The sequence below is a fragment of the Protopterus annectens genome, chromosome 2.part0 (assembly GCF_019279795.1).
Source record: "Protopterus annectens isolate FY-2018-M chromosome 2.part0, PAN1.0, whole genome shotgun sequence".
Taxonomy (NCBI): Eukaryota; Metazoa; Chordata; order Ceratodontiformes; family Protopteridae; genus Protopterus; species Protopterus annectens.
This window is the reverse complement of record NC_056728.1, coordinates 1,751,634,907-1,751,652,435: the sequence shown is the minus strand read 5'-3', so window position 1 is coordinate 1,751,652,435 and position 17,529 is coordinate 1,751,634,907. Positions and strand designations below refer to the sequence as shown.

Sequence of the window (17,529 nt, the reverse complement as noted above, 5' to 3'; positions counted from 1 at the left end):
GAATTACAATACTTATCATGGAAAACTGCTTTCCTGCTTGCAATCACTTCAGCAAGAAGGGTATCTGAGCTACAGGCATTAATGGCAGTACAGCCCTTCCTGATCTTCCATCAAGATAGAGTGTCCATGAGAACTAATCCTACTTTTATGCCAAAGGTGGTCTCCAGGGTATCTTTAAATCAAGCTATCCACCTACATACATTCTTCCCCAACCCACAGAACAGGGGAGAAAGACTGTTGCATACCTTGGATGTACATAGACAATTACGTTACTACCTGGACAGGACCAAGAGCAACAGAAAAACTGACCAGCTACTGGTAGCATATGCAACAGGAATGGAAGGAAAAGCAATTTCAAAACAGACAATCTCTAAGTGGATAGGAAATTGCATTAGATTTTGTTACTCCTACCATGGGAAGAAAACTCCAGAAAACATCAGGCCTCACTCTACAAGGGCTACAGCCACTACCACAGCTTTCTTACGAGGAGTGGCTACCAAGGACATTTTAGAGGCTGCTACTTGGAGCTCCGTGCATACATTTGCCAAGCATTATAATTTATCTTTATACTCCAGATCCCGAGCAGGTTTTGCCACTGCTGTTTTGCAAGGGATCTTAACTACACCATAATCTTATTTCTCCTCCTCCCCCAGTTTGGCTATGGTATTCTACCCATTTGTAAGGACTGCAGATGCATCCTTGAAGGACATAGTACAGTTTTGTACCTACCATAAATGTAGATGTCCGATAGGCATGCATCTGCAGTCAGGATTACCCACCCTCCTTCCCTCTGTGGTACTCCTAGGGTATTTGCCCATCTTGTAGCTAGCTGGGGAATCTATTATGGTGTATTTGTTTGTATATATGTACATACATGCTTATTTTTTGTTTGCTCTCTACTATTTGGAACCATTTGCATTTATCCAAATTTAGCCTTCCTAGAGGGCACCTGGCATCTGGGGCAAGAAACACTGAGGAAAATGGCGTCGGCTGATGCCTTTATACCCGAATAACTGCAGCTATGACGTCGGGTGAAGTGCGACACCAGCCGAGGCCAGACCCAGACTTTGGAATCCGGCCGACCGAAGGGCTGCCTGACGACAGGACAACCCATCTGTAAGGACTGCAGATGCATGCCTATCGGACATCTACATTTATGGTAGGTACAAAACTGTACTTTTTATCAGTTCATCTGAGTAACAACTTAAAGCTTCTTCTTTTATTCCAGCCTTTTATTTGAGTTGATATATTCCTTCAATGTTTTTTTATCACTTCGGAGTACTTTTAATTTATTTTTCCTCTACATTACTGGAAGCCATCTTGTATGCCAGAGCGAACGCTTGGACTGATTTTTGTTGAAAAGCTGAAGGATTCTTCCCAGCCAGTGTTTTGTCTTCACCTTTTCTAGTTCTCTAAATTTCTTCTTTGCTGGCATATACAGACAATGTACTTACTAGTCAGTTAGTAAATTTTGCCCCAGATGACAATTTCACTGGCTGTTACTTCTCATTTTCTACTTTCGTACTGGGAGAGCTGAAATGAAGGTGTTGATCAGTGTGCACCCATCTTGGAAGTCCTCTATCACCTATCCCTTATGCATATTCTGGCTAGGCTTCTCAATGGTCATTCTATCACAGTCTGATAACTACCTATGAATCTATGATTAATTAGTAACACTGGGAAATCAAATTTTATTGGCGTCACGGGAAATGTTCTTGAAAAAAATACAATAAAACAAAACGGATCCATTTTGCACCAGAATTGCTAAATTATAAGAAATGCAGAGTGTGGAATGTAATCTACACAGTCAAATACAAAGTTAAGAGGTTTACATTGATAGGTGGCAGTTAAGTACTCCTGTATAAAGATGACAAAAACATAATAATGCTTAAAACAGTAATGAGTGCAGCATATGATGTGTGAGCTTGATGATGATAATGTATTTTCACATTACCCTAGTCTTGTCTGTAATGGATATAAATTGACAGTTGTTGAGTAAAGCACTTTGTCAAATAAAAAGGGGAATGAGATTATACTGTAGTCCAACCACAAATCTGGGTAACTACATGCTCAGAGAAAACTATCTGTAGATTAAGTTTGTAAGAACAAATCAAGCTGAGGGAAGAGTGCAATCTGTGACTTTAATACCAATTCCATGGCAAATTGTAATTTTTTTTATCTCAGATTTGAAGGCTTTTCTTCATTTTTTTATATTTAAGAGTACAGCACATTTTCATACACTGGGACTTTATCCTAAGAAAACTAGCTTAAAAACTAGATCATTTGGTCTTTGTAAGAATCTACAGACTGCTGTAGTTAATAGCTTTTAAAAGAAAGGAAACTGAATGCATTTAACTAATTGTTGAACCCAAACTTTATGAAGCTGAATTGCTAACTTCTTGGTGGCTCATGCGTTTAGGTGTAGTTACTGAATGGCTTGTTTTATTTTAGGAGGAAATAGAATTAGAATATATTATCCAGAGGCTTAAGGAAGAAGGCCTTAATCCCAGTGCCAGTGTAAATGAATGTCTTCTCCACCTCTGGCATCTTTACCAGCACTGTAATGGGAGTATGCAGTGTACCATGCAGGATTTGGAAGAGTTAAGGCAACAGCAGGCAGCAGAGATGAAAGAGGTGTGTACCATTTTGTTTGTTTAACATTTCAAGTTGGCTACAATAGGCAGAAATTGTTAACCGGGCAAATCTGGGAAGAAAAGCTACAAGAATGCATAATTTTACATAATATTAGTTATAGAGTGTAAACACATTTTACTGCATCAGCAATGTGTTTTGGTCATAGGTCCAAACGTACTTTAATTTTAAAAAGCCTAGCCTTTCATTGCCATGGTAGTTTTTTTGCCCTTATATTTTGCATAGAAATAACCCAGAGACGGGCCGAAAAAGGATATATGAAACATACATACTTTCCTCTTATTCATGAAGGATGGAGATGCTAAACCCAGGGTAAGTGTATGATACCCATCAATTCGTTCTAGTTACATTTGAATAAAGAAAGAAAAGTACTTTATCACAGAGCATACTGCTTCTGTGAACTGTCTTCCACTCCATGTAAAGCAAACAACAGTCATCAGCATTGTAGGAATCAGATTGCATGCACATTCACTTAATACAAAATAACAGAAATGATTTATATATTCTCTTAACCTACAGGAAGCAGTGATTGCTGTGATGTGCTTTACTGAAAAGTATAATCACATATTGAGTTTTTTATTTTTATTTTTTTTTTCTGCGTGCTGTCATAACCAGTTGAATGTAATGGTAGACATCACTAGTACAGCAGTTTTGGTTAACAGCCTCTTGCACCTGACTTTTTAAGATAGCGCATTATGCAAAAAAAAAAAGACATTTTCTGACTTTTCAGTTTAAACTGTTGAATTTTACTACCCTGTTACACTTATCTGAAATAAGTGATCCTTTGAGCCTATAGCTTAAGCTTGCAGCTAGGGTTGCATACTTCCATTTGGTACCATACAGTCAGGTGTCTTGTATCATGACCATGGTTAGAAGTTAGAACTGTAAGCAGTTTTTGTGTGAACTGACTATTGCAAAGTGAGGATCAGTGCTAGGAAGGAGGGAAGTTGTAGGAAGAACTGAGAAACTACCCCAGTGGGGGAAGTTTAAAGGCAAACTTTAGAGAGAGATTTCTGAGCAGTCTGGGAGAGACGATTCATGAAAAACATCTGGAATAATAGAAAAACTTTTATGATCATCATTCTCACTGGGGCAGTAGCCTTTTAGCTATGTGAATTTTATCCTGCCTAGGAGGGTGGTGAGGATACAACAACTGGCTAGCTAAACAAAGCTCTGGCTCTTTCCCACACCTTCACTCAGGGTTCTGATTGATGAGCCCACTGTAGGGAAATCAGCAGTCAGAATGAAGAAGTAACTTCAGAATTTTCTTGCCCATAAAGAATGAGTTTACTTATCATGAACCTGTAAAGATGGCAGCTATAATCTAGAACTTTATATCCCAACAACTAACTATATACAAGAGAAGGGGGGATTGTGGGTGGGTGACTGCAGCTTCTGCAGCAGTGAAGAATTCAAACATCCACCCTTATGATAAGTGAAACTTAACACAACTGTGCAATGTTCATTATTCTCACTGTTGCAGAAACATTTTGGCAGTCTGGATGGATTACTAAAGCCTATCCAATCTGGAAGGGAGGATAAGGATCCAGAAGCCCCTGGCAGATGTTCCGAGCAAAGCTAGTCCTGGACCTAAAAAAGGAATTCACTTTGTAATACCTCATAATTAAATGTATAGAAGACCAAGCTTCTGCCTCTGGATTGCTTATAGAGTCTCCCCCTTTCCAGTATGCCATCAAAGATGCCAAGGCTCTGGTAAAATGTGTCATGATATTGCCAGGAACTGAATTTCTATGGTGGGTATATCAAAAAGGCAATAGCTGAGGACAGTCACCTTGAAAGTCTGGTTTTGACACGTGTTGTCCCTTCATAAGAAATTAACAGCTTTTCTAAAGAGTGTGGTTCTGCAAAGATAGTACCTGACCTTCCTGTATGTGTCCAGAGTATGTATAATCCTTTCTTTCTGGTTCTGAGTGTCTGAATACAATATAGGGAGCTTGGTGGCTTGATTCATAGTAAATTCTGAAACAAATTTCTTAATGTGACTTATTTCTATGGAACACCAGACCAGACCAGATAGGGTTCACCCACCATGAGAGCTTACAACTCAGATACTCTTCTTGCAGATTTCAGAGCAATAAGGAGTGCAATCTTCCATATGATGAACCATAAATCTTCCTGATGTGCTGGTTCAAAGGGAGACATAGATAACTTTTCCAGCACAAAGTTAAAATCCCAAGAAGGAGCCATCTGTTTTCTATGAGATCTAAGATGTAAAACCTGCTTCAGAAGTTATTTTACCAAAAACTAAGAAGAAAGGGGATGATCCATTGGCAGAAATGTTGAGATAGCTGTAGTATGTACCTTGACAGAGGAATAAGACACTCCATAGGAAAGTGACCCACTCAAATATTTCAGAACCAGTGGTACATAATTCCTGATGGAACCCTGATCATTGGCTAGGCACCATCCACAAGTAGATCAACTCCTGGAAGATCCCTTTGTTAAATTTCCATTTATGAAAGTCTATCCTGGTCCTGCTCAGCTTGTCTGCTAATATGTTTTGCTCTTGTGGAACATAAGACATTTGAAGGATTAAAGAATGCTGTAGAGCTATTTCCCACACCATCATAACCAACCTGCACAGAGGATATGACCTGTTACCCTTATGCTTTTTATATGCCACATCACTGTGGTGTTGTCTGTAAGTACCTGAATAGGTCCAGGAGACCACAGAAGGTGAATAGATTTCAAGGTATGGATCACAGCCATCATTTTGTTAAATTAAACACCTTTATTGAATTTTCACTTGTGACATAGGCAAATTTACAATTATGTAAATGTAATCAAACTGTATTAACAAGTTCACATTTACAAACATTATACTTCACATATATTGCTGTATATCATATATTCTAAGAAACATTACATAAATTATTAATTTCCTCCCTTTTTTTTAAACAAGAAGCATCTTTAATAAACCATCACTTACGGCATAGGCAATCATACATTTATATAAATGAAACAAACCACACTGACACAATCTTAGTTGCAAGTATTTTACATTACAAACCATACTGACATACTTTCAGTTGCAAACATTGTACATCACTTAGAATCTACCCAATCATTTTCAGTCAAACATTACATAGCTCATTTAAGTCCTGCCGTCTTTTTACCTTTTTTATAAAGATCACCATTCCAATTTTTTTTTCTCTGTTGCTATATTCACTACTTCTAGTATAGTTGGTTTAGATTTTGATTTCTATTCTCTAGTAATTGCTTTTTTGGAAGCTACCATAATTAGACACAGCAAGACTTAGCTCAGAAAAATCAACTCCCTCGTTACACCAATCCACCCACCCAGAATCTCACCCTGCAGGGAATCTTTAAAGCCTGCCAACTCAACGCACTCCCAGAAAATATGTTCCCAATTACCTTTTTCTTAACCTTCACACCTCCAACATTTGCTGTCTATGTTAGGAAAAATTCTCTGGACTCTACTTTGGGTATAAAAATATCTACGTAAACATTTCCAAGCAAAAAACCCAAATCTTCTAGATTTTGTTGCATTTTTGGGAGACATACATATCCTTCCATTGTTTCTTTCTGAATTGCTTATCCACTCTCTCTTCCCAATCCTTTCTAACTTCCCCTAATTAATTCTTATAGTTATCATGCGGTATTGTATCTAGTCTTCTAATTATTTGTTTTTAATGGCAGCTTTTGTTATAGATTCTACTAAAACCTCTATCAGTGTTGGTCTTTCATTTAAGATCCACCCCCCATTTCTTTTGACCACAAGGGCCTTTTAAAACCTAATCATGCATCCCAAATCTCTGACAAGTTCTGATACCCTTGGTAAGTGTAAGCATGGGCCTGAGAGATGAAGCATTTACAGATTACCTCTGTCCATTAGAGACATCGGTGCCAAACCAGGGATGAATTTCAGGTTTCCCATCCAATAGTCCAAGTTGCACTTGAATTGGGTTAGGGAGGTACTCTGCTTCACATGGATGAGGAGCCTGTTCCATAGACTGGGTAGTCTCTGGGATACATGCCTCTCTCTCCAGCAGGTCCTATTTATATCCCAGGCAAGGTTCAAGTCTTTAGAATGGGTAATTCTGGTCCTGTTTGTTATGTGGATATGCAGGAGGTCCATCAGAGTGGGGCCTGACAATGCCCTGTATGCCAGGCATAGATCTCCCCTCAAAGGCCTGTAGGAGAGAGAATACAGATATAGGGCCTTGAGACAGACTGCATAGGACATATTATTTGCACCCGGTATTCTTTTAGTGAGGAACCTTTGTGGATGTTCCAGTTGTTGGATATGCCTGGTTAGGTACTTACCAAAGGAAGCATTGTACTCAATGATAGGTCTGATGAATGCCAAATACAGTAGAACAAATTACTTCCTTGAATTTAGATGCCATACATTTGTTTACAAGTTGCGCAACATAGAATGATTTCCTCACCACTGTAGACACGTGATGATCAAAGGCTAGATTACTATATATGAGTGTCCCTAAGTCCCTGGCTACTGGGTCAACTCTAAAGGGTGCGGTGTCAATATGATGGTTATCGGGGATGGATGACTTCCCAAAGGATACTATTATGCATTTCTTGGCATTTAGTTTTAGTCCATGGCTCTGACACCAGTTTGTCTGTGTCAGCTCCTCCTGGAGAACATTTGTGTCAGTGTAAGATTCAATGACAGCTCAGCTCCTAATTTGCAGTCATCTGCAAATCTAGTCAGCCAGAGACCACTGACATTGGCCTTGACTTCTGAGAAGTAAATAGCAAAAAGGAGCAGTCCAAGGACTGATCCCTGAAGGACTCCACTGGCCACTGGCCTCTTTATGGAGGTGGACTTCCGCAATTCTAACTTCCTGGGTCCTGTCTGTGAGCCAGTTGGCTATCCACCGGATAACATACAGGATTGTACCTAACCTCTTGAGTTTGTCAACAATACCTGAGTGGAGTATTGTGTCAAAAAAGAATCCTTTATAAACGCATTCTATGAACACCTTCAGGAATGTATGGATCATGCAATCCCAAATAAAACCAAGACCCAATCCTCCAAAGGCAGATGTCCTGTCTGGTGGACCCCAGCCATAAACAAACTATACAATAGAAGGAGGAAGCTACTACATGATAGAGCAAAATCCCAAAAAGGGAAGGCATCTCTGATCAGTATTAGCAAAAAACTACGGGCACTCATAAAATCGTCTAAGGCCAGCTTCGAGAGAAAAATTGCACAGGACACTAAGGTTAATCACAAGGCTTTCTTTAGTTATGTTAGGAACCTGGGTGGGAATTCCCAGATATGCTCAGAATTAGTCCAAAATGACAAAAAATACACAGAGCCCACAGACATTGCCAACATCCTAGCTGACAGGTTCAGTGCAAACTTCTCCCCCCCCTCCCCACCTAAAGGGCAAATATCTATCCCAACAGAGTGCTGCCCCCCTGACATCTCAGATGTTCAGATAAGAGCCGCCCTCTCCAAAGCAAAAAAACACAGCATCAATGGGACCGGATGGTGTCCCGGGCTGCGTCCTACATGAACTCCAAGAAGAGCTAAACCCAAACATAAAACTACTGTTCAATCTTAGCCTTACTACAGGATATGTACCCAAAGAGTGGCATACAGCAACAGTGGTCCCTCTCCACAAAGGTGGTGCCTCAACGGATCCTGGAAATTATCGCCCCATAAGCCTGACTAGCTTGGTCTGCAAAGCTATGGAAAGGATCATCATGGACCTCATAAATAAAGATATTGGAGACCTACAGACACTGGATCCTATCCAGTTTGGCTTTAAGGGCAGATCCTGCCTCTTAAACCTGGTTGATTTCTTTGAAACAGTCACCAAGCCCATTGACGAGGGGAAGGTGGTCCACACAGCCTACCTGGACCTCGCAAAAGCCTTCGATACAATACCCCACTCGGGCATTATAGATAAGCTCACCAGCTTAAATATAAACCCCTCTGTTACTAGATGGGTTGCAAACTGACTCAAGGACAGAACCCACATGGTTAGAATTGCTGGAGCCATGTCAGACTCCAAACCAGTTACAAGTGGCGTCCCACAAGGCTCAGTCCTGGGACCTGTCTTGTTCGGTATATATTTCTCGGCGGTACAGGCCAACACGGAAGGACTGTGGCTGATCAAGTTTGCAGATGTCTGCAAACTGGGTGCCATAATCAACTCTCCAGCCGACACAAGCATCCTCCAAAAGGGCCTCATAGAAACAGACAACTGGTGCCAAAGCCATGGCCTCAAGCTAAACGCCAAAAAGTGTATAGTCATCCCCTTTGGCAAAAACAAAGTGCCCACAAATTACCACATAGGTGGTAATCCATTAAGTACAGAAGAAGTAAATAGGGACCTGGGGACCCAAGTTGATAGCAATCTCTCATTTGTCAACCACGTGGCCAAAGTGGTTAGAAAAACATTTTATATAGCCCACCTAATCATGAAGGGATTCACATCTAGATCAGGGGAGGTCATCATGCCTCTTTACTCATCCCTCATCAGGCCCATAATTGAGTACAATGCCCCTTTTGGGCTGTACCTTACCAGACACCTGCAGCAACTGGAAAGACCCCAAAAGTACCTCACCAAGAGGATCAAAGGGCTCAAACAGATGTCATATGCTGCCCGGTTAAAGAAACTCCAGCTCTACTCAGTGGCATACCGCCTGCTCAGAGGCGATCTGTGCCTGACGTATAAAGCCATGTCCAACCCGGAATTAATGGACATGCTGCACCTCAGAAAATCCAAATCCCATCGAGCTACGGCCGAGAGACTTGAACCTCAGCACTGAAATAAATAGGACATGCTGGAGGGACAGATTCATAACCCAGAGGCTCCCTTCACTCTGGAATAAAATCCCAAGTCCATGTTAGGCAGAGTCCCACATTGACTCTCTTCAAGAGGAATCTTGATGAGTGGATGGGAGATCGTAGGTTTACCCCGGCTATCACTTCTGTGTCACTGTTAGACAGAGGCACAGTATACTAACCTCAAAAAAGGCATAGCAAAATTAATTTAAAATGGGTGGCGAAAGCCAAACACACTCTGGCTAGGCTTATAAATGCCCTAGGGCAGATAGCCTAGTATGAACCTATGAACCTATAAATACCGTGGCCAGGTCAAGGTAGGCAGTGTGAATGACTTTGCCCTCATCCATTGCTTTGGTGACCTTCTCGAAGAAGTCCACCAGGTTGAGTAGGCATGATCTACCCCTGACAAAACCAAACTGGGTTGGGTCCAGTGTCTAGAGGTTTACTATATCTCTATTGATCATCTCCATGATAATTCTTTCCATGACTTTACATATAAGACTAGTGAGACTTATGGGTCTGTAGTTTTCAGGGACTGTATATGGCCAACTTTTGTGCAGAGCGATGATTGTTGCCTTTCTCCATTCATGAGGCATTAAGCCTGTTTGGAGGCTACAGTTAAATAGTAATTCCAGAGGCCCTGATAGGTCATATTTTATGCTATTAAGAAGGCATCCTGAGATATTGTCTGGGCCCACTGGTGCAGTATTCTTGGTCTTGGAGAGAACATTAAGGACCTCTTCCCTAGCTATAGTAGGGGGAGTTATATTTGATATTTCCTAAGGGAAGGGTGAGGGGGAGAGAGGGTGGATCGGAATTTATCAGCCAGGAGGTTTGCTATATCGTCTGGCTCCATATTGGTAACTCCGTTTAGAATGAGCTCTGTACACAATTGTGTATTGCCTTTGAGGTTGTGGACATAGCTAAAGAATGCTTTGTGGTTGTCCTTGGCCTAGGAGGTCAAACTTGCCTCAAATTTGGCTTTGATAGACTTTATTTGTCCTCTGTTTGTTTAGTTTGAGAGTGTTTTTTTTTTTCCTGCTGGGTGCTGCACCTCCTAATTTTTGCCATGATTTTCTTCCTTCTGTTATACAGCCGATTGATTTTGTGATCCCACCAGGGTGGCTTGTTTTTTGAGTTAGTTCTGTACTTCCGGGTGGGTACAGCTGCCTCTATGCAGCTATTAACCTGCTTGTACAGGGTTTCTGTGAACAGTTCTACATAGGCAGAATTGTTCTCATGGTTTATGGGGGCTTGAAATTTTGCCAGGTTCCACTTAATAGCAGGAGGTTAGCCTTATAGTAGTTCCTGAATATTCCAGGTTTAGCTGGGAGTCCAGGTTTTATTTTTACTTCAAAGGAGACCATTTTATGGTATGACCGTACCAGGGAGGGGATTACAGTGGGGGGTGTGCAGCAGTCTCCCATATTAGTGACATTAGTTGCAACAGCCCTTTCTACTTTCTGTTGCCTGAGTCGTTGCGCAAAAACTTTTTATGCTCTAGTGTCATAAAAAAAACAGTTGCTTAACAGCAGTCTTTTTAAACTCATGTATATTATTGAGGTGATCCCACATTTTCTGCTTAGTATTCTGCAGTTGATCCTCTTATTGTTCTGTGAGAGTTCTCCTGTTCTGCAATACTTTGTCAGCCCCTCTAAATAATTTAACTATAGCTCCCTTTCACAGCCATCATCTCATTGACATTTATGTGCTTTGGTCTTGCACCTTTACCCCAATAGAAACTGATTCCCAAGCAAAATCTGAGGCATTTGTAATTACAGATTGACTTGAGATCCCAGGAGAAAAGGGGAAACCTGTATTTAAAATCATTTGCTGTCTCCACCAGTTCATTTCCTTTTTGACAAAGCTTAAAACTGGAATCTGAGATTCTAGATGATGTAAATGTTAGTTTCATGCTTTTTTTTAACCATTTAATTTTTCTTGTGTAATCTGCTGAGAGAAATCATGGAAGCCATGAGCCCTAGAATCTTGAGATATTCCTGCAGAAGTTTGAGACTGATTGGAGAAGCTCAGGAATGTTTCCAGATAAAATCTGACCTTCCTGTGAAAGAAAAGCCTTTTGCTGAGAGGTGTCTAGAAGGCAGCGCAGAACACAATACTGTGTGATGGAGAAGAGGAGGATTTTTATACATTTACCTTAAGTCCCAGATTGGTTAGAATAGTTTGAAGCCCATGTTAACAACTCTCAACATTTTGGAAGAGACTGCAAAAATAAATAAGTCATCTAAGTAAGGAATTATGTGAATGCTCTGTAGTCTGCAATGAGTTATCACTGGAGCTAGACACCTTGTAAACACCCTTGGAGCTGTAGATAACACAAGGGGTAATACAGAAAACTGATAATGTGTCCCAGATGCAGAGAATCTGGGAAAGTTCTTATGACCTATGGCTATAGGAATGTGCTAAGCATCTCCCCAGTAGTCCAAACGTCTCCCCCTTCACCCCCCCCCCGGTAGTCCAAAGGAAAGACTGCAAACCGCAGTCCTCCCCAACCTTCACTAAAGAACATATCCTCACTGCAGTTTCCTATTTCAAAAACACTGCATTGAAGGGCCCTGATAACATCCCGGGGTGCTTACTAAATAAAATGAAACATGGCCTCTCTGGTCCACTTGAATCACTTTTCAGCTGGAGCCTACAGTTAGGTGTTGTGCCTAAGGAATGGAAGATTGCTACAGTTATTCCCCTGCACAAAGGAAGCCCACCTACTAATCTGGGTAACTATAGGCCCATAAGTCTGACCAGCCTCATATGTAAGGCCATGGAAGGAGTCATAATGGACATGACAGATGTTGGACTCAGAGTTCCACTTTGTTAAAGGAAGGTCATGCCTATTAAATCTGGTGGAGTTCTTTAAGAGGGACACCAAAGCAATGGGTGAGAGCACAACTGTAAACATAACTTAGCTCGATCTGGCTGAGTCTTTTGATACAGTGCCCCACTCAGACATTATAGACAAGCTCACTAAATTAGATGTATACCTTTTTATCACCTGCTGGATAGCCAACTGGGCTTTTGCAAGAACTGTTTCGGCAAAGCAATATACTTCATTGTAGACACGAGACACGTACGGATTTATCAAGTCATGCATTTTGAAAGTTACTGACGATAGTACTACTATAAAAATGTCTAGGCAAGAAAACTTCCTGTAATGATTCCATTCAGTTTTACTAGAAAGATATTGTCTGACAGTTGCGAGCATCTCAAGCTATTTGTTACTTTGATAGCAGTGTGAACATATTTCAGTGTAATTTCATGATCAGTTATGATACCTAAGTACTTCTGCATGCAGCCTCTGATTTTACTTCAGTGATGTCCAGGTTAATCCTAACACGATATTCATATTCCAGAGATTCACGTTTGAGTAGTATCAGTCAGCAGTCTGCAAAAAGAAGAGTGGCACTATGCCTGTATGTAAATCAGCTAAGCGAAATGGACTGATTTTGTAAAACCTCAGCCCAGCAACAAAATGCGCACAGAAGCTTTTCATATTTCAACCAGGGGTAACATTTAAGGCATAGAACAGACCAAACCTCAGCCTGTTGTTGGTGTAACCTTGAATCAATAAACCAAAAACTATAAAAGTGACACCTTCATGCAGCAGAAGAATTGGTTTAAAAAAACACCAAGAGCAAAAGAAAACTGAAAAACAGTTTCACCAGCACTCCACCAGCATTTCTTTATTCAAAAACCAGCGATCTGGTACCTCGGCAATTCGCCTTCATGGATCACAGTACATTCTAATTTCAAACAGATATATATACATCCATCACATCATATAGCTGTCAATAATTCAATCAACTAATTATATATTAAACATTTAAAGTAACAGCATTAATATAGCTAACTAAATAACAATAACAAATAAGTATAAGTATTAAACATAATAAATAAATACACTAGTAAATACAATAATAAATACAAAAGTAAATACAAAATATGAAATGTTGAATGATAAAATATTAAGTACCCAATTCCTGATTCAAACCAAAGGGCCTTAAGGTCTTAAACTTTAAAATCATCCTAGTTTCTAACTCTAGCAGTTTAGCCACAAAATCACCCCCTCTAGACAAAAAAGGCCTACCCAAGCACACACAATTTCAAACTACTAGGGGAATCACCATGTTTATCATGGAAATGTTTGGCAACAGGACTAACTTCATTATGATTCCTAATGTCTTTAAGATGTTCTAGAACCCGAATCCTAACCAGACACTTAGTTTGTCCTATGTACCAAACATCAATACACAAACAGCCCAGGATATATACCACCCCTGTCGATCTGCAGTTGAAATGGAACCTAGGAACAAATGTTTTACCATTAATAATGTTTAAATTCATAGCTCTATCACAGATGCTGCAATAACCACATGGAAAAGTGCCAAAAGGCAAAAGGTTATTGTTCCCCTTAACAAAATTATGATTTAACAACTCTTTTAAATTCCCCCCCCCTCTTAAAGGAAAAAGTAATATGTTCAGGAAACAAATAGCCTATAGTTTCATCCTCACTAACAATATGCCAATGTTTTCTCACTACCTGAATCAACTCACTAGAAAATGGAGAAAATCTTGTAATGTAAAAAAGCTTCTTATCATCAACATCCTTTGTGTCATGCATCCTACCCTCAGACTTATTATTCATAGCTAATGTATATGATCTATCATTAATATTCCCAAGTACTTTTTGTTTACATCCCAATAAATGAGCCTCATCATAACTTCTTTCTCTCAACCTTGACAAAACTTTATCACATTCATTAGTGCTTTCATTTATGTCACTAGTATGATCATAAATCCTTTTAAATTCACCATATGGTAAAGAATTCACAAATGTCCAGGATGCATACTAGTGGCATGTAGAAACATATTAACCGAAGTTGGTTTTCTATATGGCCTAAAGCCAACAACTTCACCAACCCTATATAGGGTTGCATCCAAAAAATGTATACATTCCCTACTTAACTCATAAGAGAAAGTTAGACAATGCTCATTATTATTGAGAATTTCAAAAAAATCAAAAAAGTCATTAACATCACCCTTATAAATAAGAATGAGATCATCTATGAAATGCTTATATAGCAAAACATTGTTCTTAAAAAAAATTAAGTGGGTTAAACAAATTTCTTTCTATAAAATCCCATATATATGATGGCATATGAGGGCGCTAAAGCAGCCCCCATAGCCATACCCTTCAACTGCAGAAAAAACTCATTATTAAAAGAAAAATAATTATGAGTCTAACAGAATTCAAGCAAATTGATCAAAAAGGTGGTCCTAGGCCCATCACCCAGCATATTGTTAACAGATTCCAGACCCCATCTAAGACTAATATTTGTATACAATGATTTTACATCAGTGGTCACCCAATAAAAATCATTTTGCCATTGAATATTAGACAATTCATTTATCAGGTCCTGAGTATTAGAAATGTGTGCCACAACCTTCTTCAAATGTGCTTTTAAGTGAAAATCCAGAAAAGTGTTGATATTGTTTAAAAAGGAGCCCACAGCTGAAACAATGGGCCTACCCGGAGGATTATGTAGGCACTTACGCACTTTAGGCAAAACGTACAAAATAGGAGTCATAGGTCTCTTAATATACAATTCTCACACATCCTTGTGATCAAAGAAACCAAGACTTTCGCCTCTTTCTAATAAAGCTAAAAGTTCATCATTGTATTCTGCTACTGGGTCCCCTAATAAACTTTTATACTCATCTACATTTTTCAGTGAATCAGCTACCATATCACAATACTTTTGTTTGTTTAATATAACCGAATTGCCACCTTTGAATATAAAATCAGTCTTCTGTTTTTTAAGGCTCTTTAAAGCAAGCCACTCATTTTTACTCAAATTATAACACTTCTTTTTCCTCAAAAATTCAACAAGTGTCATAGAAATTTCGTTAAACAGAACCTTTAAAAATAAAGAAATGGCAGGCACATTAATAATAGGTAGAAATTTGTTGTCAGTTACCAAATGGGGTAACGGTAGCTTTCCATATCCAGTCTGATAACAACTCGAATTATCCACTATCCCATCCACACTAAAAAGTTCAACATCATCATAATCATATAAGGACATATTCAATAAGTCCTCATCAAAATTATTGTCAATATTAGAATTATTTAAATAAACATTCTCAAAAGAATTCGCAGCATTTTTATGAAAGTAAACTTTCAGGAACAATTTTCTACTAAATGCCTTTAACTCTAGATATAAATCAGCAAAAGAAGGAAAATACGTGGGTACAAATTTACTGCCTTTTAACAACACAGCCTTCATATCATTAGTAAGTCTAAGACTGGACAAATTCACAACATGTAAAGTCCGTACATTGTACTCGCACACCTGTTCATTATTTAAAACGGTTTCTTCCCTTTCTGCCGTTTCTTCCCCTACTGATTTGTTGACCTGAAAGGAATGATCAGTGGTAGGAGAAACTGAAGTACCATTTACATCCTTGGTCTCCAAAGCCAAGGAAGTCGAAGAAGCAGCAAATGTAACATTTTTTGAGACATTTTGTTCAACTGAAGACACTGACATACTTCGCCGCTTCTGGTTGTCACTTCTGGCCTTTGACCTGCTTCGCGTCGGCTCACGCTGCCATGAGAAAAGAATCCCAGTCTCATAGTCTTTGAGATCACGTAGCAGCTTATTCCTCTTACGCTGAATAATTTCAGTCTCTAACTTAGAAATTTTCTCATTAATCTTTGAAATCTACATCCTATAACAGGACTCCTCCACCACTTCGTCCTGTAGGTGCAAGATTTCAGTTTTCAACTTCTCATGCGCTCTCATGTTCCGCTTAATCAAAATGCGGAGCCAGTTCAAAGTACAGTCTAGAGAAGCTTGCTTCCATTCTTCAATGAGGTCATTTTCCTCTTCCGAAAATTGAGTAGCAGGAAGCCTGTCAATATGTAGCCCCCTTGGAGTCAAATTCAGGCTTACATATTTTTCTAAAAGTCGAGTATTTTTGAATAAAGAAATGCTGGTGGAGTGCCGAAGAATAGGTTTACTCCATAACCTTGAACCAGTAAACCAAAAATAACTGTAAACAACATCTTCATGTGCCAGAAAAAGAAGTTATGTACCTACCATAATGTTCTATGTTAGTTGTCTCCTCTTGCCTTCTTTCTTGCTGGTTGGGTTCGGCTCCAACTCGGCCATCTTCTAAAGCTCGAGAGCTACATACTGGCTCGAGGCCTCCCCATATCCCATGATGCCTGGCGCTTGAAACCCAGATCTCGTTTGGTGAGACTAACAGCAGACAAAATAATGAAAGAATCCTATCCTAACATACATAAGCCCCAACTATAGAGACTACTAGGTAGAGTGGGATAGCCAGAGAAGACTCAGCCACTGTAAATCCATAGAGAAACTCTTCTCGGCCTAGTAGGATAGGTAGATGGAGGGTGGGATGCAAGAAAGAAGGCGAGAGGAGACAACTAACATGGAATGTTATGGTAGGTACATAACTTCTTTATGTTAAGTTGTCTATCTTGCCTTCATTCTTGCTGGTTGGGACAGCGTCCCTAGCACCTAATATCCTGGGTGGCTCAGTGGAACAGACTCTTCAGAACAGTGGAACCAGAATCAGCTCTGCTCGTGGAAACCACATCCAACTTGTAATGCGAGATGAAAGTATGAGGATTTGCCCACGTGGCCGCTGCACAAATAGATTCCATGGGCAACCTAGCTTGAAACGCAACAGAAGTGGCTAATGCTCTGGTGGAGTGGCCTTTAGGTTTAACAAGCAATTCTTTCTTCCTCAGCTGATAGATAAAGGTTATGATAGAAGTCAGCCACCTAGATAAAGTTACTTTTGATACTAGTAGGCCTTGTTTGCCCTCTACATAAGAGAGGAAAAGCTGATCCGATTTTCTGAAGTCCTTAGTCCTATGCAAATAAAAGCGCAGTTGCCTGTGAACATCTAATTGATGTAATATTCTCCGTTGGAATGGTTGGGAAAAATACAGTAAGGTCAATGGACTGGTTCAAGTTATTCTCAGAAGAGACCTTAGGAAGGAAGGAAGGATTAGTCCTAAGAGC

The 17,529-nt window shown here is 39.7% G+C and overlaps 1 protein-coding gene across 1 annotated transcript in view; it reads left to right on the top strand.

Moving 5' to 3' along the window:
* The window catches only part of CCDC30 (coiled-coil domain containing 30), a 2,524,512-nt gene that overhangs the window by 482,339 nt on the left and 2,024,644 nt on the right, over positions 1 to 17,529 (top strand). The window contains exon 3 of the mRNA XM_044060442.1: positions 2,452 to 2,634. Within this exon, the coding sequence (XP_043916377.1) occupies positions 2,452 to 2,634 (183 nt within the window). The remainder of the gene's footprint in view (positions 1 to 2,451; positions 2,635 to 17,529) is intronic.